At 43.9% G+C, this 26,527-nt stretch overlaps 1 protein-coding gene across 1 annotated transcript; it reads left to right on the plus strand.

Annotated features, from left to right (window-relative positions):
- Positions 1-26,175, plus strand: hsd17b12a (hydroxysteroid (17-beta) dehydrogenase 12a). The gene is made up of 11 exons (XM_024378935.2): positions 1-300; positions 13,442-13,488; positions 14,098-14,173; positions 15,963-16,070; positions 17,280-17,344; positions 17,662-17,706; positions 18,368-18,402; positions 19,200-19,281; positions 22,988-23,053; positions 23,444-23,593; positions 24,506-26,175. The coding sequence occupies exons 1-11, from the start codon at positions 123-125 to the stop codon at positions 24,659-24,661; spliced, it is 1,008 nt and encodes a 335-aa protein (XP_024234703.1). The 5' UTR covers positions 1-122; the 3' UTR covers positions 24,662-26,175.
- Positions 26,176-26,527: the final 352 nt, after the last annotated feature.

Below are 26,527 nucleotides of genomic sequence, written 5' to 3' on the forward strand. Positions count from 1 at the left end.
ACTAGTGTTGTGGGAGTGTGATGCTACAACCTCCTTATAAAGGGATTCGCACATTGTGTCTTGAAATTAGAGCACATTGCTTAAATTTGAGGTCTCCACAGAGTCACTGAAAAACAGCTGTCATGTATTCGTTGAACGTGGAGGACATGCTTCCTGTGGCCGAGACGCCACTCTTCTGGGTCGGAGCATTCACCGTGGCCTCACTGTCTTTGTGGGTGCTCCACCGACTCCTCCAAGGTTTTCGGATTTGGGTCTGGGGAAATGGCCAGTTGCTCTCGCCGAAACTGGGCAAATGGGCAGGTGAGTTGGTCACATGGATTCCTTACGACAAAAAGTCACGAAGGCTGCTCAAGAAGCCTTGAGCTCGACAAGAACATTTAAAAATTAGGATATTTACTCCAACTTTATTATACACCAACGAAAATACTGCATTCTCATCACATTTGACGTATCACCGACTTTAGAAAGTTAAGTTGTGTATCAGGACTATCGCGTAAACGCCCTAACAGGTTAACAAGATCACGTTTATTGGCAGTGTGCAACAGCCGCACTTCAGCACCCGAAGTTCCAGACCCCGAACCAGCATTGTTTTTCGCCGTCCATTCGAAAGGATGAAGATGTCCAGTACAGATAAACCACAAACCAAATTCCGCAGGTTGTGCGCTCATTTAGAGAGGTCATATGTGGGTGAGAATTCATCCAGCGGCACAGTGAACGAAATTAGCCCATCCACCTGGTGTGTGTATATATATGCCCAATTAAGACGTGACCTATATTTGGATTTACCCCAAATATAGAATCCTCTCTGTAATGTTAACATTTTCATAGGTTATTCAACAGTTTATAATATACCCCAGGCTATATTTTGGTCATGCGTGCATTGTTGCCATATGTTTTTTGTTTACGCAATTAATAGGCTACCTAAAATGGGTTATCAAATGGATTGATCTTAATTTTTCAATATTCTTATCTGATTAGCTTGAAATTGATTTGACTATCCCACATTCTAAGCAGCCAGCTGTATTTGGTTTAATTCGTATCCTGTGTTTTTCAAGTTTTTTTTTGTTCAAACTAGGGGCTTCTGTCGCCGTCCTGGTCAAATAAGATATTCGCTGGTAAGACATTTTAGGATCGTGCCTTTGCATAATGTGGAGTCTAGTGTCGTTGAAATAGCCCTGGCCTATCTTGACCCAGTTATCCAGTCTTGTCTTTAGAGAATACTGCTGCGTCTAGAGCAAAAGCTCGTTCTCGTCTTGCTGCGCAATTTGCCGAGCGCCCCCCATACCATCCTCTACGTGCTCTTAACCAAAACGAGGACAGTGTTTTGTTTTTAAAGCTACGCTTTTATCTCTGCATCACGACGTACGTTTGTCTAAAGTGGTTTCTGGGGTTTGATGGCTTTGTTTATTTGGTTTAAAATGAATGTCATGTGCGTTAGATGAAGGATTCCAACATGTGTCGCATTGGTGGAATGCGTATTGAATGCGTAATGGCATAGTTTGACGTTCTCTTGGTTTATATGCGTTGGGGTACCAGTGTACATCGGCGCTCTAGCTATGTGATCGGTCATTGCCTTGTCATAGATTGCGACACGTTCCCAAAATCATGTCTTAGCGCTCACGTTGAATGGTCGCTTGAATGTAACCATTTATATAACCCTTGCAGCCCATCTCCGAATGTATTGTTGCACATTCTGAGGTTCTGCATGCTGCTAGCCCACATCACCATATACTGTTATAATTCATAATTTCTGACTGATAATTGGATTTATTTCATGTTTTTTGTGGGGGTGCTATTTTTGTTTTGTTTAAAGTGCTACCGTGGTATTTTTTGTTGTTGTGAAATATGCATGCCTCACCCTGAAACCAACAGTCATAGGAGTACCAGTCTGACTTGTCTCTTCTCACATTAATTTCCAATGTCAGTCCCTAGAGTATGCACAGCGGTTGGAGGTGACAATGCCCCAGGGTATGGAGAAACTGGTTCCTGATCCTGAAGCACAGGTCTGGCAGCCAGGTTTACCACGCATGCATGCTCGCTCACTCTCAAGTCACTTTACAGCCTCTTCTCTTATAGCCTGATCCCACATCTGTTTGTGCTCTCTTGCCAACTCATATGGTCATTGTTTAAATCACCCGAACAGATCTTGGACCAGGTTTATCGGACATAAGTCCTGGACTAAAGGTGTATGCATACACTTTTGTAAATTATGTCTTCACATTTAGGTTAATTATGTGGACACCCCTTCAAATGAGTGGATTTGGCTATTTCAGCCACACCCTCTTCTGACAGGTGTATACAAATGAGCACACAGCCATGCAGTCTCCATAGACAAACATTGGCAGTAGAATAGCCTTACTGAAGAGCTCAGTGACTTTCAACATAGCACTGTCTTAGGATGCCACCTTTCCAACAAGTAGTTCGTCACATTTCTGCCCTGCTACCCCGGTCAAACTGTAAGGGCTGTTATTGTGAAGTGGAAACGTCTAGGAGCAACAACAGCTGAGCTGCGAAATGGTAGGCCACAGCAACAACGGCTCAGTTGCGACGTGGTAGGCCACACAAGCTCACAGAACGGGACCGTCACATTTTGGATATGCCATGTCTTGCAATATGCAGACAGCTGGCTTAAAAGTACATTTACAAAAACACGATTTTTCAATTGCACACTTGTTGTCCAGGACTAGGCTTAATCTGGTTCTGGGATACAGGCCCAAGAGTATTACTAAAAGGTCACCAGTGAAGAAATTCATTAAAGAAAGGAGACGTTCTCAAATCTCCCTTCTGTTTTATGCCCCCTTTTTCAACCTTCATATGTGTCGTGCTGTAGCCTGCCAGTACATTGGTTACATCGCTTGTGCACATACTTGATTTACGAGCTACGCAAGAATTTCACTGGCGTTCCTTTGGATGCTCCAGCGAGGCTGTTGTGTTCCCTGAGTGGAGGGGACCCCTGGTGGTGAGTTTGGAGTCATACACCCTGCCTGACTCAAGGAGGCATCCCCTCTTGTTCTCCTGCCTTATCCATCGTCTGTGAAAGACTAAAGCTCTTGCTTAACGATAACATCTTATGTGGTATGCAGTGTCCTCCAATGGTTATGAAATTCAAGTGATCTACGCATATATAAGTAACAGATTTATATCCAAAAATGTGATGTGGTTTGGGGAAAAATGAATAGTTGAGGCTGTTTTAGAAATGACCAACATATTCTGTAGGATCAATATACTTTTCATAGAGCTCAGCGAGCCCTACTTTTTTAAATGTGAGACGTAAAGTTATTTCTAGACTCGGTCTGTCTTGTAGAAATTCTCCCCTCTTCGTTAGTTCAGAGCAGCACATCTTGCATAAGGATACCAGTGTGTTGCAGATGATATACATTGCATGTGTGAGGGAGGGGGGGGCAGTACAGAAGCTAATTCCTTTTTTAGAGGCATGGATCAAACCAAGGAGTAAGCTTTTAGGGGGGTTTGCCTCTGTAAATCTAACCGAACGGCTGACGCTGCGGTGTAGGAGACTTTGAAAGGTTATTTTTAGGATGTGGAACCTGAAAAGGTCATTGACATTGGATTCAACGTTAGGGCCACTAGGTTCTCTGCGGTGTGTTTCATCCGTTGAGGGGCAGAGACTTCCCACAGGGCATTTGACATGCAACTTGTCACACAACCTCTAGCTCGTTTTATCCCTTTTTTTTATCCCTTATCGCTGAATTAGTTTATTCAGCGATTGGAACGGTTACATATTATAAGGGCTGGGTGTAGCCATTCAGGAGTTGGTGTCGGCGTGACATGGAAGACTGGTCAGTTATTCCGAAATGTAAAGGACCCTTTTTACTTTGGCTATGACTGTCATGGCAACAGCCTAAGGATGTGCGGAAATTCATCTTTTGATAAAGGAAAAGTTGTTGGAAAGTGACATGTCAAAAGGTTTTCAGTTGGTGTACTTGTCATGAATAGGCGCTGTGTTTCATTCATTGTAAGGAACATGCACATCCAGTCAAAAGTTTGGACACCTACTCATTCAAGGGTTTTTCTTCTCTAAATTGTAGAATAATTAGCGGAGACATCAACTATGAAATAACGCATGGAATCATGTAGTAACTAAAAAAAAGTGTTAAACAAATCTAAATATATTTGAGATTATTCAATGTAGCCACCCTTTGCCTTTGACAGCTTTACACACTCTTGGCATACTCTCAACCAGCTTAACCTGGAATGCTTTTCCAACAGTCTTGATGGAGTTCCCACATGCTGAGCCCTTTTGTTGGCTGCTTTTCCTTTACGCTGCAGTCCAACTCATCCCACACCATCTCAATTGGGTTGAGGTCGGGATTGTGGAGACCAGGTCATCTGATAAAGCACTCCACCACTGTCCTTCTTGGTCAAATAGCCCTTAAACAGCCTGGAGTTGTGTTTGGTCATTGTCCTATAGTCCCACTAGGCGTAAACCAGATTGGATGGCGTATCACTGCAGAATGCTGTGGTAGCCATGCTGGTTAAGTGTCTTGAGTTCTAAATAAATCACAGACCGTGTCACCAGCAAAGCACCATCACACCAGCAAAGCACTAGGCTTCACGGTGGGAACCACACATGCGGAGATCATCTGTTCACCTACTCTGCGTCTCACAAAGCCATGGCAGTTGGAACCAAAAATCTAAAATTTAGACTACTCAGACCAAAGGACGTATTTCCATCAGTCTTATGCCCATTGCTTGCATTTCTTGGCCCAAGCAAGTCTCCTTAGTGTCTTGTCGTAGTGGGTTCTTTGCAGAAATTTGACCATTTAGGCGCGGCACACTAGTGGTTATTGTTGGACTAGTAAACAAAAGGTAGCAAGATCAAATCCCCGGGCTGACAAGGTAAAAATCTGTCTTGCTGCCCCTGAACTAGACAGTTAACCCTCTGTTCCTAGGCCGTCATTGTAAATAAGAATTTGTCCTTAACTGACTTGCCCAGTTAAATAAAGGTTTTAAAAAATAAATGAAGGCCTGATTCATGCCTGTTAACAGTTTGTCTGTTACTTGAACTCTGTGAAGCATTTATTTGGGCTGCAATTTCTGAGGCTGGTAACTAATGAACTTATCCTCCTGCAGCAGAGGTAACTGCGTGTTCCTTTCCTGTGGCGGTCCTCATGAGAGCCAGTTTCATCAAAGCGCTTGTTTTTGCGCCTGCACTTGAAGAAACGTTCAAATCTTAATTTTCCTAATTTTCTGGATTGACTAACTTTAATGTCGTGACGTAATGATGGATTGTCGTTTCTCTTTGCTTATTTGAGCTGTTCTTGCCATAATATGGACTTGGTCTTTAACCAAATAGGGCTATTTTCTGTATACCACCCCTACCTTGTCACAACACAACTGATTGGCTGATGCGTTAAGAAGGAAAAATTCAAGGGTGCAAAGCTGTCGTTGAAGAAAAAATATATTTTTATTTGTCTTACACTTTTTCCATATGTTTTGATGTGCTCACTATTCTACAATGTAAAAAAATAAAAACCCTTATTGAGTAGGTGTCAACTTTTGGCTGGTACTGTATGTGAATGAAATGTGCCGGTCACTGAGGAAGGGTCAGCAGCTCCATCTATGCTTGTGAATGTGCTTCCCCCTAGTGTTATAAATGGGAGGGTTGGAGACGGAGGGAGAGCAGCGTTGCGTTTCATGTGACAAACACGCGCTGTGACACGTGCTGCAGCCGGGGCTGCTGGGTAGAGAAAGCTGTAGCTCTTAATTTCAAGCCCCCGTCACTAGCCAGCCTTTCTCATCTCCTCTCTTGTTCTATCCCTCTTCCTATCAATTTCTTGCCCTCTGCGAGCCCCCCCCACGTCTCGCTCCACTGTCACGACTCGTGTTACCTTATTTGTTAGAAAAGGAAGTTCCATCGGTTTCTTTAAAAAATATATTATTAAATAGCCCGTTTGCACTTAGTCTCAAAAAAATTAATGCAAACAAATACTGCTATTCCAGTCCACTTGTTCAGACCAGTCGGTACGCGTATGAATGAGACTGGTGTAAACTTGCTGTTTTCAAATTACTTTTGGTTAATGCCTCCTTTTTTTTTTTTCGGCAGGTAGCCTAGTGGTTAGAGCGTTGGACTAGTAACTGGAAGGTTGCAAAATCGAATCCCCGAGCTGACAAGGTTCAGGGGCAGAACGACAGATTTTTACAAGGCAGTTAACCCACTTCCTTGGCTGTCATTGAAAATAAGAATTTGTGAACTGACTTGCCTAGTTAAATTAGGCTAAACTAAATTCCACCTTATTTTAGTAATGGGTGGTGTTAGTGCTCAGGGCCACAGGTGCATGAAGTACATTTCACCAAGTTAGGAGAGCCCACCTTAGCAGTATAGTTGTAATGGGGTGAATTGAATACTATTCACTGCATAGAACTGTATAAGGTTCTTGTTGATTTTGGTAGCGCAACATGCCCAGAACCAGAGTCCATCAGTGCATTTGCATGCACAACACAATGTGATAACACCTGTGATTTGTGTTGCATCATAAATCAACTTTCTTAAAGCCTAGGCTCTTTCAGTTGAGTTCTTGGGTTTTGTAATGGGTGCATCCCTAGGCAGTAACTCTGAACCCTAACCCAATTCTCCTCTTGCAAAGACTTCCTATGATGTCTTGGTTGTCTGAGAAACTTGTGTAGATTTGCTCAGCATTGACGGAAAGATTTAAAGACCTGCATTGACGTTGTGAAGCTTTACAGTTGCGTTTGGGTTATTGATTACCTCCTTGGCAAAAGTGCTAACTGCAGAGCTTTACACACTGTCGACGAGGAGTATTGTCTCCACTATGTTTGATAACCAAGACCTTATTGGAAGAGTATGTAAGATGGGAATTGGGTTAGGGTTCAACTGAAGCAAGGGTTATGTCCCAAATGGCACTACATGGGCTCTGATCTCTCGGACTCTGTCTGAGCAGCATAACGCTGTCCTACTGGGTTTTCCTGCTGTCTCCTGTTGAGGCGTCTGAAATCTCTCTAGTGCACTTTGGTACCCCTCTGCAGAAAAACCTGCTAAATCTAGACTTTAAAGTTGTAGTTTGTCTTGCAGATAAGGTTAGGTAACATTTAATATACGTTCATCTGAATCTAGACAACTACAATTTCAAGTCTAGACTTTCATGCAATGTGCCGCCGTAGTTATTTACAATTGTAGTGCTCTACAGTTGTTACTGCACTGTTGGAGCTATGAACGCAAGCCTTTTGCTACACCCGCAATAACATATGCTAAATATGTGTATGTGACCAATAAAATTTGCTTTGTATGATTGGCAGGTGCCACAGGAGGTAATGTGACGTTTCAATGGACAACCGTTGCAGATGACAGGGATTCATAATGGAGGCTCCTCAGGGGAGGACCATCCTCAGTGAATTTCATAAAAATGTTAACATTGAAGAAGTGAATATATTTAGAGTAGTTTTATCTAAATGATAACATATGACTAAATTGATTAAAGCACACTGTTTTGCAATGGAGGTCTACAGTAGCCTCAACAGCACTCTGTAGGGTAGCACCATGGTGTAGCCGGAGGACAGCTAGCATCCGTCCTCTGGGTACATTGACTAAAATACAAAACGTAGGAGGCTCTTGCGCCTCACCCCCTTCTGTAGACTTACACAGTAATTATGAAAGGATGGGGGATGTCCTCCGGAAGTTCAGAGCTCTTGCAGCATGACCTGACATGTCCTCCACCCAATCAAAGGATCAGTGAATTAATCTACTACTGAAAGCGTAAGCTACAGCTAGCTAGCATTGCATAAAATGTGATGAGTAGTTGACTCAAAGACAGTAGTTCAACAGTTTCAACAAATAGATTTCTTAGATGCAAGTTTATTTAATTTTTTTCAGTTTCACTTAGCTAGCAAATAAATGAGCCACTAAACTAGCCAGTTGCAAACAGAGGGATGCTATGTTAGCTAGCTGACTTGACTATCCAACACAATATTGGAACTCTTCCAAGTCCAGGTAAGCTTTTGGTTGTATTAATTTGTTGCCACCTAGTAACTGCATGATTGTAGCGTGTTTACTAACGCTTTAGTTCTACAAGCTATGTTGACTAGGACGTTACTTTAGCTAATATGGTGACAACGATGTAGGCTGTGTAGCAATTATGATATGGTTTTGCTTGGAAAGGCTTTTTTGCCTGGTCACATACAGCTGATGTGTTGTACATTGAAGTCCACAAACAAAGGGAAAATGTGAGGAGGCTAGAATGAATACAACGTGGCTGCTATGATCATTCTACTGATTCTGTTTTTTTTTTTAATGTAAAATGAAACGGATAAAAAAAAAACTGAATTTGTCCAATAGAAACTTGTTTGCCACTGGACTAATGATTACAAGCTAGATGCAGGCGATATTGTGAAAAGCCGTATTTAATGTCAGTCTCGCACAAGGTTAATCTCGACCTGTGTGCACCTACGTTGCAAACTTTAATTAATAGGCTAGGTTATCGCAACCTTATGATGGGTATAGGGAACATTGAGTATCATGTAGTAGCCTAAACCTATCGCTGTTACATTGAACTGGGTGACTGGAATATGAATGACAGTCATCCAACATGCTGTAATGGACATAAGGCCATGCTCATGAGAAAAATAATCGTCCTATCGCTCATCCTAAACTGCACTGACCGCCACTGGGATTCATAGTTACACTGTTGTAAAGGAAAGCCTGTTCTGGTCATCAAATTCATATCTGCGACAGTTTATTGCCAATTGAGATGGAAGGAATTAATTTCTTATTTTTTTTTAGTAAGTTATCGCAACTTCTCACGGGGGATAGGAAGAAAAATAACACGCCTGTGACTGGGAGGCAGTTTTTACACACTGTACTCAAATATAGACGCTATATTTGGTCGTGGGCGGCTCGAAGTAGACTTATTTTTGCTCTCGGCTCATAAAGCAGTAGCTGTCGACTTTTTATTTTGCCCACGTGACTTGCTGCTTTTTCTGCTATTTAAAGCAACTTGTTTTGAGGTGGGTGAAGGCAGGGATGGCGGGTCGCGTTGGGTTTTCTATTGCAGCCCGTCTCCCTACCACACACCTTTCTCTGACAGGGGAGGGCTGGCTCGTTGATAGGAGGGACAGGGCTACGACAAATGACTTAACCGCTCCCGAGGAAAGGAGAGGGGCAACACGAGGATCGCATCTTCTCCACAAATGTTAATTGGGGCTTTAGTGAGGGATGGAGATCCACTTTTAGTTTGGCACCCATTTTGATTTGCGCAGTTTTTCTGGAGCTACAGCGCTATATTATATACAGCCACGAACGGTGCTGCAATAGGATGCTGAAATAAACATGATTGCGCCAATGCCGTTCTGTATTTTCTTTTGGGATGCATTGCAGGGTAGACCCCGTTTTTAGCCATAACGGGTGTGTTCCACCCCCCCTCCCCTGTCCATTCCTTCCTTGTTGGTATTCAGGTGCTGCGGCAGGCAGGCGAGAACCAGACGAGGCTGCGCTCGGCTCCTCGCTGCTATTTTTAACTCTTGCTCCTTTTTTTAGCCCTCAATATGAATATTGAGCAGGCGACAGGCAGGGGCAGCTCCACTGTGCCTCTGAGGTGGGAACGTCGATATGCAGCAGCTACGTGACGTGTAGCGCCGAGTGCAATTTGAACATTTTGTTATTGTCTTAAATATATAGAGGAGATGGGAGTGACACATCTGAGCCTCTGAGACATTCTACACTGAACACAAAATATCAACGCAACATGTAAAGTGTTGGTTCCATGTTTTTAATGAGCTGGGGGGGAGCATGATCATTACCTTGTGCTGGGGAAAATAAAAGGCCACTCTAAAATGTGTAATTTTGTCACAAAGTGTGCAATTGGTATGCTGACTGCAGGAATGTCCACCAGAACTTTTGCCTGAGGATTTAATGGTTAATTCTCTACCATAAGTTGCCTTCAACCTTGTTTGTAAAGAATTTCACAGCATGTCCAACCGGCCTCCACTACAGACCAAGTGTAACCACGGGGTGCTGAGGACTATTTCGGTCTGTAATAAAGCCCTTTTGTGGGTAGAAATTAAAATTCTGACTTTCTGTGCCTGGCTCCCAAGTGGTCTGCAGCCCTGCCCCAGTCATGTGAAATCCATAGATTAGTCATGTGAAATCCATAGATTAGTGCCTAATTTTAAGTTGCCTGAGTTCATATAAAAAGGAGAATAACTCGGTCAACTTTCAGAATTGGAATAAAACAACCCCCGTACCTTTTGTTAGGCACGTCAGTCGCTGTGGTGACACATGTGTGCCTGCTCACGTAGCTCCTTCCTGTGTGCAGCCGTCACTGACCGTAATGCTCTACTCACGTGAGGGTCATTTTAAAATCCTGCTCTGTGTGAATTTAACAATGGGGAAATTTGGACACAATGTTCCTTTCTGGGTCCAATGTGTGGAAATGTTGACTGAATGGGTGATGTGTTTAATATTTAAAAATGTATATATTCCAGGATCTTAACAGATTTGAGTTGAATCTATTTTTATTTAGTTTCTGTTACATATCAGAGTATTTTGGATGGCATGAGTAAATGCAAGTCTTAACATTGGTTGTCATTGTAGATGTAGTGTACAACACAATGGGGATGACGGGACGTCAAGTCTGTGGATGCATATGATCTGGCCCCCTATTCCCTATATAGTACACTACGTTTGAGTCCTATTTTGGGCCCTGGTCGAAAAGTAGTGCACTTCATGGGGGAATAATAATCTTGATGTGCCACCTATACAGTGCGGGTACCATGAATTACGATATCCACTTGCCCAATTTTTTTTTATTTGTCCTTCTCTCATCCTTGCCAAAATGAGTGAGGGCACATGGTTCTCTTCTATGATATGAGGGAGCGGTGTAGCCATTCAGGAGTTACAGAAGGGAGGTGTGAAGCGGCTACATTACATACTGAGCTGCAAAACCATCGGACTAGCTTGAATCAGCAATGGTCTTTTACATTATTTTGTTTTTGTGGAGGTGGAATCGGGGTTCAAAACCCAGTTCATATTCCCATTGCCCCATCGTCTCCTCTCTCCTCTTCACCGTTCCTGTAGGCAGATGGCGTGGTATGCGACCAATGGCGCTTCCTCCTCCCACCCACTCACCCTGTGTCTTGTGAATAACACTCTCCCATCCCTCAGTCTCCCGTCTTCTAGTCCCACATGAACACACTATATTCCGGTGACCATGAGAACCCGCAGTGTTGAAAGTGTAAGCAGTAATGCACTTCAGTGTACAGACACCACTGATCCCCTGACAGGTGGAGAGAGAAAAACATGTGCCCTACAGTTCCTGTGGGATTCCATCGGCATTTAACTTCTAGTGAGTTGCATACCCTTTGTTCCACATGTTAATATCTCTGTGGAATGCGGTCGGTGCAGATTCAGAACCTGTTGGTTCATCCAACCAATCCATGGGACTGTATGGTCGTTGTTCCCCGAAAGAGAATGTGTTGCTGAGTTGGGTGTATGTGCTCTGAACTTTGGGTCAAGTCTCGGGTGAAGCAGGGCGGGGGAGGAAGTGTTGAAAGGAGTCCTTGAGTGCAGGAACTTCCAGTCCTGACAACACTGCCCTTGTCATAATGCACCTGTGCGGTTGCGTTCACACAACGATGTGCGACCATTTAACAAACCCCAGATGAAATTACATGTGCAATTTGTGTAGGCATCATGCACTCTCCTGGTGTATTCTTAATCCGGCATAGATCTCACGACCAACTGCGTGGTTCACTATCTAGCATACAGCTCCTCTGTTGCTCATGTGCAGAAGCTCACTATGGCATTTCTCTTGAGGGATGTGTTGGTATACTGTCATCTTTAACCTGGCCATACTCTGCATGTAGCCCCTTGTACAGGGGAGTGTACCGTCTCAGCCTGATGCGACAGTCAGTTGCCCATTGAGGCTTTTCTGCCAAGGAGCGTTTCATTCTTAAGATGGGCGGGGGGGAAAAAAACAATCTGCTTCTCTCCACTTTTGACTGCTCTCTCTCTCCTTTCACTCGTTATTTTCCTCTGTTTCTATTTTTAGCCACCCCTAGGATCCCTGTCTTCCCTCCCCTCCTTTCTCTCGTGCTCCTTGTTCGTCGTCATTCCTCCCCTCCCTCTCCTTGTTTCCCCCTCCAGCTTTGTGCCAGAGAATGGCTACTACCTGTCAATCTTTTCATCAACCCTGGGTTGGTTCCTCTGTGCTATTTCATAGTGCACAATGGTTTGTGCTGGGGGAATAGTACATATTGGTGCCAACTTAGCTTCCCACCCTAAAAATCCTGTATTTGGGTGCTTTGGTTAGTGTTAGCAAGAGGGGTGTGTGTGAGACTGACGATTGTTCAGGCATGGAATAGGGGTGATGGGCAGAAGGCTGGCTAAAAATAGCTGTACGATGTCTTGACAAAGCGAGCCGAGAATGACACTCACATCCGTCCGGACTCCTTCTACCTCCTAGCCATCCTCCTTTACCTCCACTGTCTAGTCTCTTGCAACCACTTTGAATGGAATTCTCTTCAGCCAACTGTAAAAGAGCATTGTCGAGAGGCCTTGTTTTAAAATGTAGTTTTAGCTTAATGGTTACATTTAGACTTATGTTTTTATTCGGTACCACATGATAATGGATGAACAAGGTTGTTGGGTGCGTCTCAGCTGATTTTGTTTGTCATTTATTTTTGATTTTTACGGTTTGCTCTCCCGTCACCCGTGACGGGTACAGTACTATGTAAGCTGTTGCTGTTTGCATCCCCCAAAGAAGCAGTCTGACCAGAAATGAAGGTGTGTCATGATTTCGGTTAAGACAAGAATTTTCTCTCCAATTGGTTTCTTTGAAAGCCTTGACAGAAATTACATGACACTTGTGTGTTACTTTATGTTGGACCCCCAATATATTGTGTATATTCCCCACTACATGTTAGCGTTATACACTTATCTAGTGACTTGGAGCCAGGCTGCAGTTTTTAAACGGAGCCTATTCATAGGTTGCACGTCTGTCACTCTCGATGGCACCAAAGTGGTGATCGCCTCGGTCCAGAATGACTGTCTGAATTCCACTATAGTGCCTGGAAATACGATGACATTGACAATATAGTCATATATTTAGTAGGAAACGACTTTGCCAGCAGCATGTGAACTCTACTTTAGACAGATGGAAATGTTGTCACTAGCTAGCAAAGTTTGTCAAAAATAGCTAGCAATGCTAACATTGGTTAGCTAAAATCTGGTGGCCTCCCCTCAATCTTAGCTAGCTAACGTCATCTGGTGACAATATTTTTCCTACTCTATTTTGTTTTCTTCCTTTTTTTTTTTTAATGGCATTGTATTTCCAAGCCACTGTAATGCACTTTGGACCATCTTCATCAGCTCTCATTGACGATGTATGTTGAATGCTCAGTCGAGGCATCGGTCCAAAACGACTGTACGAAACATGCAACCATGAGTACTGATTTTATTTTTCTTCTCCAGTTGTGACGGGAGCCACAGACGGCATCGGTAAAGTCTATGCGGAGGAGGTGAGTTTCCTGCATGACCTCTTTATTTAATGTCCTCCATTGGAAAAGCTTAGTGACGCACAGGCCATGGTAGGGAGGGCTCTTCCAGGTCTATTGTTTTAAAAGGGATTCTTGCACGCACCCACACTTGTTTTTTCTGTCCTTGTGGGGACCTAAAATTTCCAGTCCAAATCCTATTTTCCCTTACACCTGACCTTAATTGTAACCCTCACGCTAAACCTAACCCCTAAGCTAAAAATAGCCTTTGTCCTTCTGGGAAATGTTCCCACCTGGAATAATTTCTTGTTTTACTATACTTGTGGGGACGTTGGGGGATTTCCTGTCTCTACACAAGAGCGGTGGTAACAAGGCTACCACTGAGCTCTTCACGCCGTTCCATGTTGAGTTGGAGCACCCTTGTCAATGGGCCATGCATGTGTTTAGAGCAGTAGTGAAGGCTCGGTCAAGAACGTAGTTGGTCCGAGGCAACCGTGACATGGTTCAATAGGAATCTAGTTAGTCTCCCCATTTTTAAAGAACCGTAGAGTTCCCTGGTTCAATATCGTCTTCAGTGATTGTGGTGTACAGTTCCAGTCTACTCATCCCATCTTTCTTGCTCCCCTTTCTCAGCTCGCCCGTAAAGGGTTCGCCATGATTCTCATCAGTCGCACCCAGGACAAGCTGGATGATGTCGCCAGGCAGCTTGGTAAGTGGGCAGCAGGTAGCCTAGTAGTTAGCGCGTGGGACTAGAAAACGGAAGGTTGCAAGTTCAAACCCCCGAGCTGACAAGGTAAAAATCTGTGGTTCTGCCCCCGAACAAGGCAGTTAACCCACTGTTCCTAGGCATTCATTGAAAATAAGATTATAATTTTTTTCTTAACTGACTTGCCTAGTTAAATAAAGGTGTTAAAAGCAAAAAGTGTGACCCTTTCTGTCTGTCGGACATGCTAATGTGTGGAGTATAGTGTGTGCCTCGTCAGCCAACTCTACGTCTGCTGATGTACAAAATATGGCCACTGTAAAAAGCTTCCCCAGCCCTCTCTAAAAGGCTAGCCTGTATGTCATTACAGGACACTGGAATGCACACACGCACCTCCAGGAAAGCCTGGAAGTTGAGGATGTCCATATGGACAGGCCTGCCTTGACGCATGTCTGTCCCCGTTCCCTTAGCCCTTCACTCATCCATCAATCAAATGTATTTATAAAGCCGCCCTTACATCAGCTGATATCTCAAAGTACTGTACAGAAACCCAGCCTAAAACCCCAAACAGCAAGCAATGCAGGTGTAGAAGCACGGTGGCTAGGAGAAACTCCCAAGAAAGGCCGGAACCTAGGAAGAAACCTAGAGGAACCAGGCTATGAGGGGTGGCCAGTCCTCTTCTGGTTGTGCTGGGTGGAGCCCTTATCTTCACTTTTGGGGTGTGGAGTTGGCTGTATATTTAGTTGATCTGAAGACCCTCAAATTCTCAGTGTGGTGCAATTTTGTTTCTCAGGTGCCGTATATTAAATGTATAAAGGATACCGGCACACTGACTAAAGGGGAGTTCATTTTAAATGACCAAAATTGTTTGGTTGCGTAAGTCAGTGGTCTCGTTTCCTCACTGCGTTTGAATGAATGCTCCTTTTATTTTGGAAAATAGCACCCTAATCTTAGACATTCTGGCCTTCCGATAATGCAACCGTAAAAGCGACTGGATTCTGGTCTCCTAAGCCTTCACCTTGGGTGCAATGTCCCCTGTCGTGCTGACGATTCAGTGGGCTGATGGGTTGTCACGTGCAGGGCTCAAGGTTCCAAACCGCTGGCACTCCTCCCCCTCAAACAATCAGCCTGGCAACTTAACCCCCCCATCTGGCATCCCCAATCACTGTGCCAACAAACGATCCCTTTTCTGTACCTCTAGTCACCTTTTTTCTTCAATTGGCTCACAATGAACCTGGTAACCCAAACCTATTTAATCTAGCAGTCCCAATCCCCATAACAAACCCTGTGACTAATTCCAACTTTTCTCCCCTCAGTCTTGGATGAGTTGAGGATATGAGAAAAAAAAAAAAAACGAATGTCACGAGCTAAATATAGCTTCATGAATAGGGTGTGTCGGTTCATGGGGATATTCCAGCCCAGCCTTGTATCTCTCCACTAGACTTCTCTACTCTCTTGTGGAAATTTCAACCGTATCCAGCAGTGGTAACGCTTGCCTGTGTATCCCTCTGAGTGGCACATCCTGGGATTTTTTTTTTCCCCCTCTTGGAACTTACCGGGTTGCCCATCAGACAAACAAGTTTTATACATGCTAATTGCAGCAGGCATATCGATGGAAGGAGAGCGGGCGTTTTCAGGTTTTATTAGTGGGTACGCGGCGCCCTCTCCTGTTTGAGAAGTTGCCTTTTTACTGCTCATTTTTCAATGGAATTTTTGGTGTTGAAAAGGGTACCATCTGTTTTTATGGGGTGACTGCTGAGTGTGATTATCTTCTTTATTTGCCTCCTGTCCACAGAGACGCAGTACAAGGTGGAGACCAAGACCATCGCCGTGGACTTTGGCCTGTCGGACATCTACCCCAAGATCGAGGCTGGACTGGCTGGACTGGAGATCGGAGTCCTGGGTAGGTGTTCCTTTGGTCTGGCCTTCGTCACCGTGTGGCTGTGTACCACTTGTCCCCACACTACACTATCCTCTCTTTACACTGAGTGTACAAAACATTAGGAACACCTTCCTAGTATTGAGTTGCACTCCCTTTTGCCCTCGGAACAGCCTCAATTTGTCCGGGTATGGACTCTACGAGGTGTCTCAAGCTTTCCGTAGGTATGCTGGCCCATGTTGACGCCAATGCTTCCAACAGTTGGGTGGTGGTCCGTTCTTGACACACAGGAAACTGAGCGTGAGAAACTAAGCGGAGTTCTAACCAGTGTGCCTGGCACCTACTACCATACCCCGTTCAAAGGCAATACAATATTTTGTCATGCACATTCACCCTCTGAATGGCAGACAGACACAATCCATGTCTCAAGGCTTTGAAATCCTTCTTTAACCTGTCTCCTCTCCATCTACACTGAAGTGGCTTTAACAGGTGATGTCAATTAGGGATAATGTCTTTCACCTGTTCAGTCTGTCATGGAAAGAGCAGGTGTTCCTAATGTTTTGTACATTTCACCCACAAACAAATGATTTAACTAGTCAAGTCTGTTAAGAACATTCTTATTTACAATGACATCCTTCCCCTGCCATGGCCATACTGTCATCGGTCTCATAATCAACACTGAGAAACTACTCTTGCTTGCACACACTATTGCCATTGAGCTTTTATTTGTCCATAATCGTGCAGAAGTGTGTAAAATTCTGTCATTGTTTCAAAATGATTTTTTTAAAGTACATTTCCAGAACACTGACAACGTGTTGTGGAATGCATGTTAGCGTTTTGCTTAACACCAACACATGCCACAGTCAGTCTTGAGTTCTAACCCTGGAGTTACCTGGGAGACCGCCTACTACTGTTATTTTAATTAACTCAGGCGTTTTTATTAGGATGTGTTCGTACAGAAAGTGATGCCTGTCCACATTCTTGGTGTGTGACTCACATTCAGGTCATTCTTTGTGAGGGCATATAAGTTCATGTGCTGCTTGGCTTGCTCTTCCAGTTTTTAAGGTGCGGTTATATGCCCCGTTAAATTAAAAAAAAAAAATTCTTTAAATGGAATGCCTGGCTCTCTGAGGTCCTGTTGCCTCCTGGTGGTTCGGAAGTGTAACGCCATCAGTTAGAATTTTCTTATTTGCAGTAACAATGGCCTCGTTGGCTTCTCTTTTTATTCTACAGTGAATAATGTGGGGATATCCTATCCCTACCCTGAGTACTTCCTGCATATTCCTGACCTGGACAATGTGAGTTTTTCTGGAGTTAATTCTGTGTAGTTGAGGGACATGTTACTTGATACTTCTTCAAAACCAATTGAGTATCAATTAGGCTGTTTTACACAGGCAGCCAAATTCAGTAATAAATAGAATTACTAATTGTTCTTTTGAACAATTGGATCATCGTTTTACTTATTTAACCAGTAATTGGGCAAAATATAAATATTGAACAGGGCTGCCTGTTTAACATTGCCAAAGTTCCTAGCTGTACTTTGTGTAGCAAGCACTTGCATTTGGAGTTAAGAAGGGAGAGTAGGTGTCAAAGATCCTTGTTCTTTTTCTTCTAGTTCATCACAAACATGATCAATGTCAACATGACCTCCGTTTGCCAGGTAAGAGTTCTCTTGCTTCTGTAGCAGTTGTCTGTGTATAAATCTATACCACGGGGCAGCTATGCATGTCTATACAATAGATATTCATCTAGTTTATCAGCTATTTTATTTTTATTGCACAGGTTGTGTGCACTTTGTCGGTCTGCGGCAAAGTTCAGGGAGTTTAGTGTTACAATGTGTCAACAGTACAGTGGCGCAGGTGGCATGTCGATGGGCGTCCATCTTTCACTCTTCCTCTTTCCTCGCCGCCACTGTTGCTGCCGTGCTACCTGTGGTTCCCAGAGCAACGGTGAACTACACCAACGCTGTCTGTGTTCACCACCCACGCACCACCATTTCTTCCCCCGATTTCTCTCGTTCCTTCTTTCGCTCGCCCTTGCCTCCTACGCGGCTGAAATGTACCGGTGTGCTATACATTTCCCATAATGCCGCTGGGTGGAATCTGTAGCGGTAATGTGAACTTCCTCGCTGGTCCTGTATGACTTCATTCCCTTGCCATTTCAGCATCCATCGAAATGGAAATTTGTCTTGAAGTTGAATATTTACATATAATGGTGTCCTGTTTGACTTATTTCATGTGTGATTCCTGACCATGCTGTTTTGTCAGGTAATCAAACTGTTTGCTTAGGAGTTAACCTTTCTTTCCCTGCTCCCTTTTCAGATGACTCGTCTAGTTCTACCCAGAATGGTGGAGAGGTGAGTTTGTTTTTTTAAGTGCTATTGCCACATTATAAATGAACTAACTTTTTATTTTTATTTTGATGCTATTGATAGTCTGTTCAAGTGTGTCTGACTGGTCAAAAAAGGTTGTCTCAGATGTAAATAATTTTTTAAAAACACGCTCATCCACATGACAAAGCTGTGCTGCACTGTAAAACTACAAACACTAAATCAAATCCTTTGTAGACCGAATTTTATTTTGGGTACCAGTCTGTTCAGCTATCATCCCACTGCTTGCTGTTCCTTTTTCATAAAGGAACAGGCCGGTACCAAGGCTGTCCTAACGCTGGAACTTACATCAAAAGCCTAAATGTTCGCCATTTTTTAGAATGACCATGAAATGAAGACGTGGGCTTCAAATGTTCAGGACATGAGTTCAACACTGTTATACAGAGGATACCTTTCTACCCTGCTTCTTTCTATCCCTTTGTTCCCCGATCTGACCAGCTGCTTTTCAATTCACACAAAGTGCACCCTCTTCCGATTGGCTCTGACAAATCACATGGGCTCTCTGCGCCAATGGGAAGGCGGGGCACATTTGGTGTTGAGGGGCAAACCAACCCCTTTTTCACTACATCACTGCAGCAACCGGAGTGCTAAATGCGTAAGCAAGCCGCTGCCATGGCAACCCGCACAGCGACTATGATTAGTGTGTATGGCAGTCTACAGTGGCACTAGGCTGCTTGTACTCTTGTGATGGACAGGAGGCTCTTTTGGCACTCCATGGCAGGAAAAAACAACTTCTAATTTCCTTTTGGTGTTCGTGGTTTCAGGTCCAAAGGTGTGGTCCTCAACATCTCCTCTGCCAGTGGCATGTACCCTGTCCCTCTTCTGACTGTGTACTCCTCTTCCAAGGCAAGTGCCAGTCTTAGATCTCCACATGTTTACACCTTAAATGCACACACTTTGTATACATTGCATCATTTAACTGCACAACTGCTAGTCAATGTCTGAGTATGCCTTTCTGTCCCCTACCACTGATTTCAGTTTGTCTTCACACTGATTTGGTGGATCAGCATCAGCAACATGTCTGCTGACTTCACTCTGTGGCAGCAGATATGGTACAGCGCTGATGAAGGCAAAGCTGAAACTTATGCTTTAAAGCTATTTATTTATTTAAAAAACAATTTTTTTACATAGCACTTTGCTCTTTCCAGGATGATTCAGTTCCTGTTTTTGAATCTCGGGCCTCCTTAGGTTATTCCTTTTTTTTAATGGTTTTGAGTGCCTGTACTTTTTGAACTCTACAGATTCTCTCTCCCATGGGCCAGCTGCCTTCCACTCTAGCCTGACAAACTTTAATACTAGCTATCTAGGCACCAGATATTGTCTGCCTGTGGCTCACCCTGGTTAAATGGCCACGGTCGTGCTTTAAAAAGTAACTCGGAAACGCTGAATGTAAATGGAAGACCTGCCAACTTCCAAGTATTCTGAGCTAATTAAGGATCTGAAGTTACGTTGTTGCTGTTGAAGAGGCAAAGGTGAACTACACTGCTCAAAAAAATAAAGGGAACACTTAAACAACACAATGTAACTCCAAGTCAATCACACTTCTGTGAAATCAAACTGTCCACTTAGGAAGCAACACTGATTGACAATACATTTCACATGCTGTTGTGCAAATGGAATAGACAACAGGTGGAAATGATAGGCAATTAGCAAGACACCCCCAATAAAGGAGTGGTTCTGCAGGTGGTGACCACAGACCACTTCTCAGTTCCTATGCTTCCTGGCTGATGTTTTGGTCACTTTTGAATGCTGGCGGTGCTTTCACTCTAGTGGTAGCATGAGACGGAGTTTACAACCCACACAAGTGGCTCAGGTAGTGCAGCTCATCCAGGATGGCACATCAATGTGAGCTGTGGCAAGAAGGTTTGCTGTGTCTGTCAGCGTAGTGTCCAGAGCACGGAGGCGCTACCAGGAGACAGGCCAGTACATCAGGAGATGTGGAGGAGGGCAACAACCCAGCAGAAGGACCGCTACCTCCGCCTTTGTGTAAGGAGGAGCACTGCCAGAGCCCTGCAAAATGACCTCCAGCAGGCCACAAATGTGTATGCTCAAACGGTCAGAAACAGACTCCATGGGGGTTGTGCTTATAGCCCAACACCATGCAGGATGTTTGGCATTTGCCAGAGAACACCAAGATTGGCAAATTCGCCACTGGTGCCCTGTGCTCTTCACAGATGAAAGCAGGTTCACACTGAGCACATGTGACAGAAGTGACAGTCTGGAGACGCCGTGGAGAACGTTCTGCTGCCTGCAACATCCTCCAGCATGACCGGTCTGGTGGTGGGTCAGTCATGGTGTGGGGTGGCATTTCTTTGGGGGGCCGCACAGCCCTCCATGTGCTCGCCAGAGGTAGCCTGACTGCCATTAGGTACCGAGATGAGATCCTCAGACCCCTTGTGAGACCATATGCTGGTGCGGTTGGCCCTGGGTTCCTCCTAATGCAAGACTATGCTAGACCTCATGTGGCTGGAGTGTGTCAGCAGTTCCTGCAAGAGGAAGGCATTGATGCTATGGACTGGCCCGCCCATTCCCCAGACCTGAATCCAATTGAGCACATCTGGGACATCATGTCTCGCTCCATCCACCAACGCCACGTTGCACCACAGACTGTTCACCACCTCAGGAGCATGCCCAGGCGTTGTAGGGAGGTCATACAGGCACGTGGAGGCCACACACACTACTGAGCCTCATTTTGACTTGTTTTAAGGACATTACATCAAAGTTGGATCAGCCTGTAGTGTGGTTTTCCACTTTAATTTTGAGTGTGACTCCAAATCCAGACCTCCATGGGTTGATAAATTTGATTTCCATTGATAATTTTTGATTTTGTTGTCAGCACATTCAACTATGTAAAGAAAAAAGTATTTAAGAATATTTCATTCAGATCTAGGATGTGTTATTTTAGTGTTCCCTTTATTTTTTTGAGCAGTGTACTTCGCTGCCCTGATCTGAGTACTTCCAGAATCCAATTCTGTGGAAGACTATTGTGTCTTACACACAATGACATGCCTGCATCCCCTGACCTCTTCAAACTGTTTTTGTGTCTTTGCAGAAAATATAAGATCCTATATTGACAGTAGCTGGGCCCCATAGTGTTTCTGGTCAGGAGGCACTTGAGACAACTACCCTGACTGTCTACTGCTTCCTTTGTGCTCCTTTGCGCATATCCTTTGAGTCCCTCCTTGATACTGAAGACCTGCCCCTTGGGTGTGATCACTACTAGACCACTAGAGGTTATGACTTTTGGCCCCAGCATTCTGTCTATTGTAAATAGGCTCCTTTCCAGACTATTTTAGAACTGCGCTGGTCCGACCTCTAATTAAAATGCCCAGTCTAGACCCCCCTCTTCCCTGAATAATTATAGACTCCTCTTAGCTTCCTTATTTATCCAAGATGTTAGTAGTTTTTCAAGCAATTTGAGTGAAGTCAGGCTTCCGCTCACGTCCTAGCACGGAAACTGCTTTATTGGAAGATCGTAATAATGACCCGTCTCTGCCGGTAGATGCTCTCTTCTAGTTCATTCGGATCTCTGTGCTGTGTTTGACACTATTGATCATAACGTCCTTGTTGACCAGCTGGAGAGGTGGGTGTGACTCTCGTGTTGCTCTAGACTGGTCCGGTCCTGCCTTTTTAATGTCTAAGAAATGTAGGTCAAGTCTGACTGATTTGGAGGAAGTTATGCATGGTTATTTCCTCACGCCTAGATTACTGTAAATCTTTGTGTACCCATCTGTCAATCTCTCCACCCAGTTATTTCACAATGTTGCAGTACTGCTTTTACCTGGCACCAGGAAATGTGGCATCACACTTTTTTTTTAGCTGCTCTACACTGGCTACCAGTCACTTTCTCTTTTTTTTTTGTGTGTTGTATAAAAATGAAGTTTAAGGCTAGATTTGGTGTAGCCCCAACATGCATTGCAGAACTTCTCTCCCGTAGGAGCCAAAACGTAGCCTGAGGTCCCCTGGTAAAGCACCGACCGTTCCAAAGTCTAGGTTGAAAACAAAAAGGTGACCGGCATTTTCCATTTGGGTCCCTAGACTTTGGAATGGTCTCCCAGAGGTGGTCAGACTTGCACATTTAGTGCAAATCCGCCCTGGAAACACCCTGTTTTCCATAGATTTTAATTGGCACTTCTCCCTTTACTTTAATGTGAAGCACTTTGTTACTTGTATAGAAAAGCACAATACAAAAGGTGTTATTGGTGCCCATCACAGGAGGCTGCTGAGGGGAGGAGGGCTTATGATGTCCAGAACTGAGCGAATGACATCAATCACGGGAGCAATGTGTTTTGATGTCTTTGATACTATTCCGTTCCAGCCGTTACCACAAGCTTGTCCTCCCCAATTAAGGTGCCACCAACCTCCTGTGGTGCCCATCCTCATACTGCAGGCCTATTTTCCACAGTAGGATTTGTTACATATAGAAACTATGGCAAAGCTGTGTTTAAAAAATAAATCATTTTTTTGGGTTATCCCAGTCTTACAGTTCAGTAGGGAAAGCACTCTCTCGTAGGAGGTAATGGTCAGTATTTCTTGTTCGCTCCTTTTTTAGGCTTTTGTGGACTTCTTCTCCCGGGGACTTCAGGAGGAGTATAAGGCAAAGGGAATCATTGTCCAGGTGAGTACTTAGCCTGTTCACCTGGGCCACATTCAGCAGGACACAATGTTGGCCACCATTCAGATACTTGTATTTTGTAGAAGAAGAAAAACGAACCTGCTTCTCTGGCATTTTATCTGTGAAGTTCAGCAATGTTTTGTGTACTGAACACGGTCCTGTTCGCTACTAGTTGCTTTCCAGTTCGTGTGACATGTGACAGTTCCACAAAGGTCAGCTAGTATGGCTTCTTCCTGACTGCTCTTCAGCACAGAACCGTACCGTCATGCCTCTGTTTTTGTGGCTCACGCTACAAGGCTGTTTACCTCTGTGTCACTCGTCTCTTTTTAATGTGGCTACATTTGCTGTGTTTTTATACATTGTTTAATTTTTAAGCCGACTTCTGTCCTCCAGAGCGTGCTGCCTTTCTTTGTGGCGACCAAGATGACCCGTATCAGGAAGCCCACCTTGGACAAGCCCACCCCGGAGCGCTATGTGGCTGCTGAGCTGACAACCATCGGACTGCAGGACCAGACCAACGGCTACTTCCCCCACGCAGTCATGGTACGGCTCCACCGTTCATCTCCCTGTTTTTGTTTGATAACTTTGAAAGCAAAAATGTCTTGTTGGACAAATCCAGGGGTGTATTCACTAGGAAGTAAATGGTAAGCCAAATGGAACAACCTGGAGGGACCTACCTGAATTTGTCCAATAAGTTGCAGAACATTTTGCAACTGTTTGCGACGGTCTTCATCTCCTAAGGGCGTTTTCACACAATTCAAATCCAAGCTGGGGGGGAGAAATCAAAACCACATGTCCATGCAGGTCATTTGTTTATTGGACAAATGTTATCAAGTTAATTCGGTTTACAGTAGGATCACTTATGTGTCCTAAACTTCATATTTTCGCTTTGGTCTTCCAGCGACATTCAGGAGAAACCGGCGCAATAGCCATTAAAACTGCGACGTGACCCCCGTCTCCCCTAATCTGCGTCGGATGCGCTCAATTGTTCTGCTACGCACAATGTTTCAGATCTCGAGTTATGACGCGGCATGCATTTCATCAAATGCTTGCCGTCAAAACAACCAATAGTAACAAAGGGAGGTAGGGACAGGGAGGTAACTCAGGGAAAATAACCAATGTTTGGTCCGGACTGTGTTCTCACCTGCAGCGAACCGCATACCCAAGGGGGTAACCGCACCAGAGTTCTGGAAAAACCACATCAAACCATATTGGTGTGAAAGACCCCTAACTGAATACACCCCACGTAGTCCCTCCCTTTTCAGTCGTTGTTCCTCCGTTTGGTGCCGAACTTTCCGTTTTAGAAATGTGATATGTAGACCTGACCTATTTTATATATTTTTGTCATGTAGAAGCGACAAGTTCCGCATCACTGAATAGTGAATATGCCCTCAGTGTGGACATAAACACATTGAGTGCCAACTAACCTCTAACCTTTTGTCCATGTTTCCTCAGGGCTGGCTGACCACTGTCCTGGTGCCCATTAACCTGGTCATTTACTTTGGGGCAAGGATGAACCGAGCCCAGCGTACTGGCTACCTGAAGAGGAGAAAGCTGAGGGAGCTGGCCAACCAGAGTAACGGGAAGAGTGACAGGCTGAAGAGCGAATAAGAACCCCCCCCCCCATATAAAAGAACGGAAGCTGACCATAGAACTACCATACAACCACTCTGACAAGCCCTGACTCTGTCCATAAGTTAGTAATGTCGAATGATTCACGGGTGTGTTTTTGAGGATCTTTTTGTATGTTGACGCTAACGGATTTCTCTCTTGGAGCCCATATTGCCGCCACATGACACGTCCTTTTGAATGAAGTGGTTCACCGACAACGTCTCTAACCAAAACGGCAGCTCTAACAGAGTGGCTGCGACAAAAACATACTCTGCTCTCAGCACAGGGAATAGTTATTTTTCTATGTGACAAAAAATGATTGTAGAGAAGAACCCTTAAAGGCCAAGTGCAGTCAAATGTGTTTTTTTTTCTTTTTCTTTCTGTTTTATATTAGTTTCCACACGGAGGATGGAATAATACTGTGAAATTGTGTTAATGAAAATGCCCTTTGTGTAAATGCTGTTTGAAAAGACCGCCTGAACTTCAGCCTCCTTTTGGTGGTATGGCGTTTTGGTCTTCTACGTCACCATGCAGTAAATTAGTTAATAGACCAATAAGAAAGTGTTCCAAACCTTTCTGCCAATAACTGCTAATTTTCAGTCCTACTCCCAGACAGTCCTAGCAAAATCCTTGCTTGAGCAATTGCCCTATACCATTTTTGGTTATTTTTGACCATTTTAATTAACAATCACAATTTACTTGTTATCCAAAACATATTTGATATTGAGAAACATCTTCATTGGACCTTTAAACAGGGTGATTTTTGTTGACTCTGCTGTTGTAAGCAGAATGGTGGCGGGCCAAATTGTTTTTTTATATATATTTTTATACATGTACGTAAAACCAAGCCGCAGGCACATCTTCAGGTACTTCGCACTGTGAAGTGCAGTTTACGCATTGGCTGTGTCTGAAGTTTACAAGCGATCACTCTATTTACGTTTTTTGTGTATTTAAAAAAATTGGGATTTGTTGCACTGATCTATTTCTCTTTTTTTCCAGTTGTCTAAACTTTAAGGCTTTTTTTTTTTTTCTCAATGTCATTCTTATCCACATGCCTTCCAGCTCATGCTGGCATTGATCACGTCCAATGAGAGGGAGTCTTGCACATTGAAGACTTTTATATGGAGCTCTGAATGCGCTAAATGATAGTAGTTCTATTGCAAGCTAATGCTATACAATTGCCGTACAGGCTCAGACTACTGCCAAAGATTGTATACTAGATATTGTGCACAATAGTCTTTTTGGAGTGGTGCGGGACTTCAACAACATGCACAACTGTTTGTCTGTGTGTTGGTCTATGTTTGACTTGGATCTCTGTATGACTTGTTCTGACCAATGTCCAGACTTTAACCATGGTGCCTTATGAAGATTTCTCAGGTGTGAAACTAGACCAGTTTATCAGGAATTTTGGAATTGCAATGTACTCTGTCACTCTTGCTGCTTTGCACCTGTATGAGTTAATCTGAACTTTCTACTTGAGAAATTCTGTACAATAAAGAATGTTGTCTGTTTTATTTCCTCTGACTTGCTTCCTGAATATTAACGAACAAGAACTATGCTGTTTAAAAAAAAAAATAAAGACTTCAATGTCAGCTGTTCCTTAAATGGTGTCATGACTTTGGGCTGGGGGTAGGTTTATGACAGTCCAATAACCCCCACCCCTTTTCCTCTCTACCCTACTGATGTTACATTTGCAAACCCCTTGGTTAACAGAGATTCTAGGAACATCAGAAGGTGAGGGGAAATGAACTATATTCTGGTAATCCGACCAATTGAACATATGCGGTGGTACTTAATGAATATGATGTCATCAGACATTCTCATCAATGATAAGATGACAAATTCTAATGTGGAGGGACATGGGCT

This window comes from Oncorhynchus tshawytscha, linkage group LG19 (genome assembly GCF_018296145.1).
Source record: "Oncorhynchus tshawytscha isolate Ot180627B linkage group LG19, Otsh_v2.0, whole genome shotgun sequence".
Classification (NCBI taxonomy): Eukaryota; Metazoa; Chordata; class Actinopteri; order Salmoniformes; family Salmonidae; genus Oncorhynchus; species Oncorhynchus tshawytscha.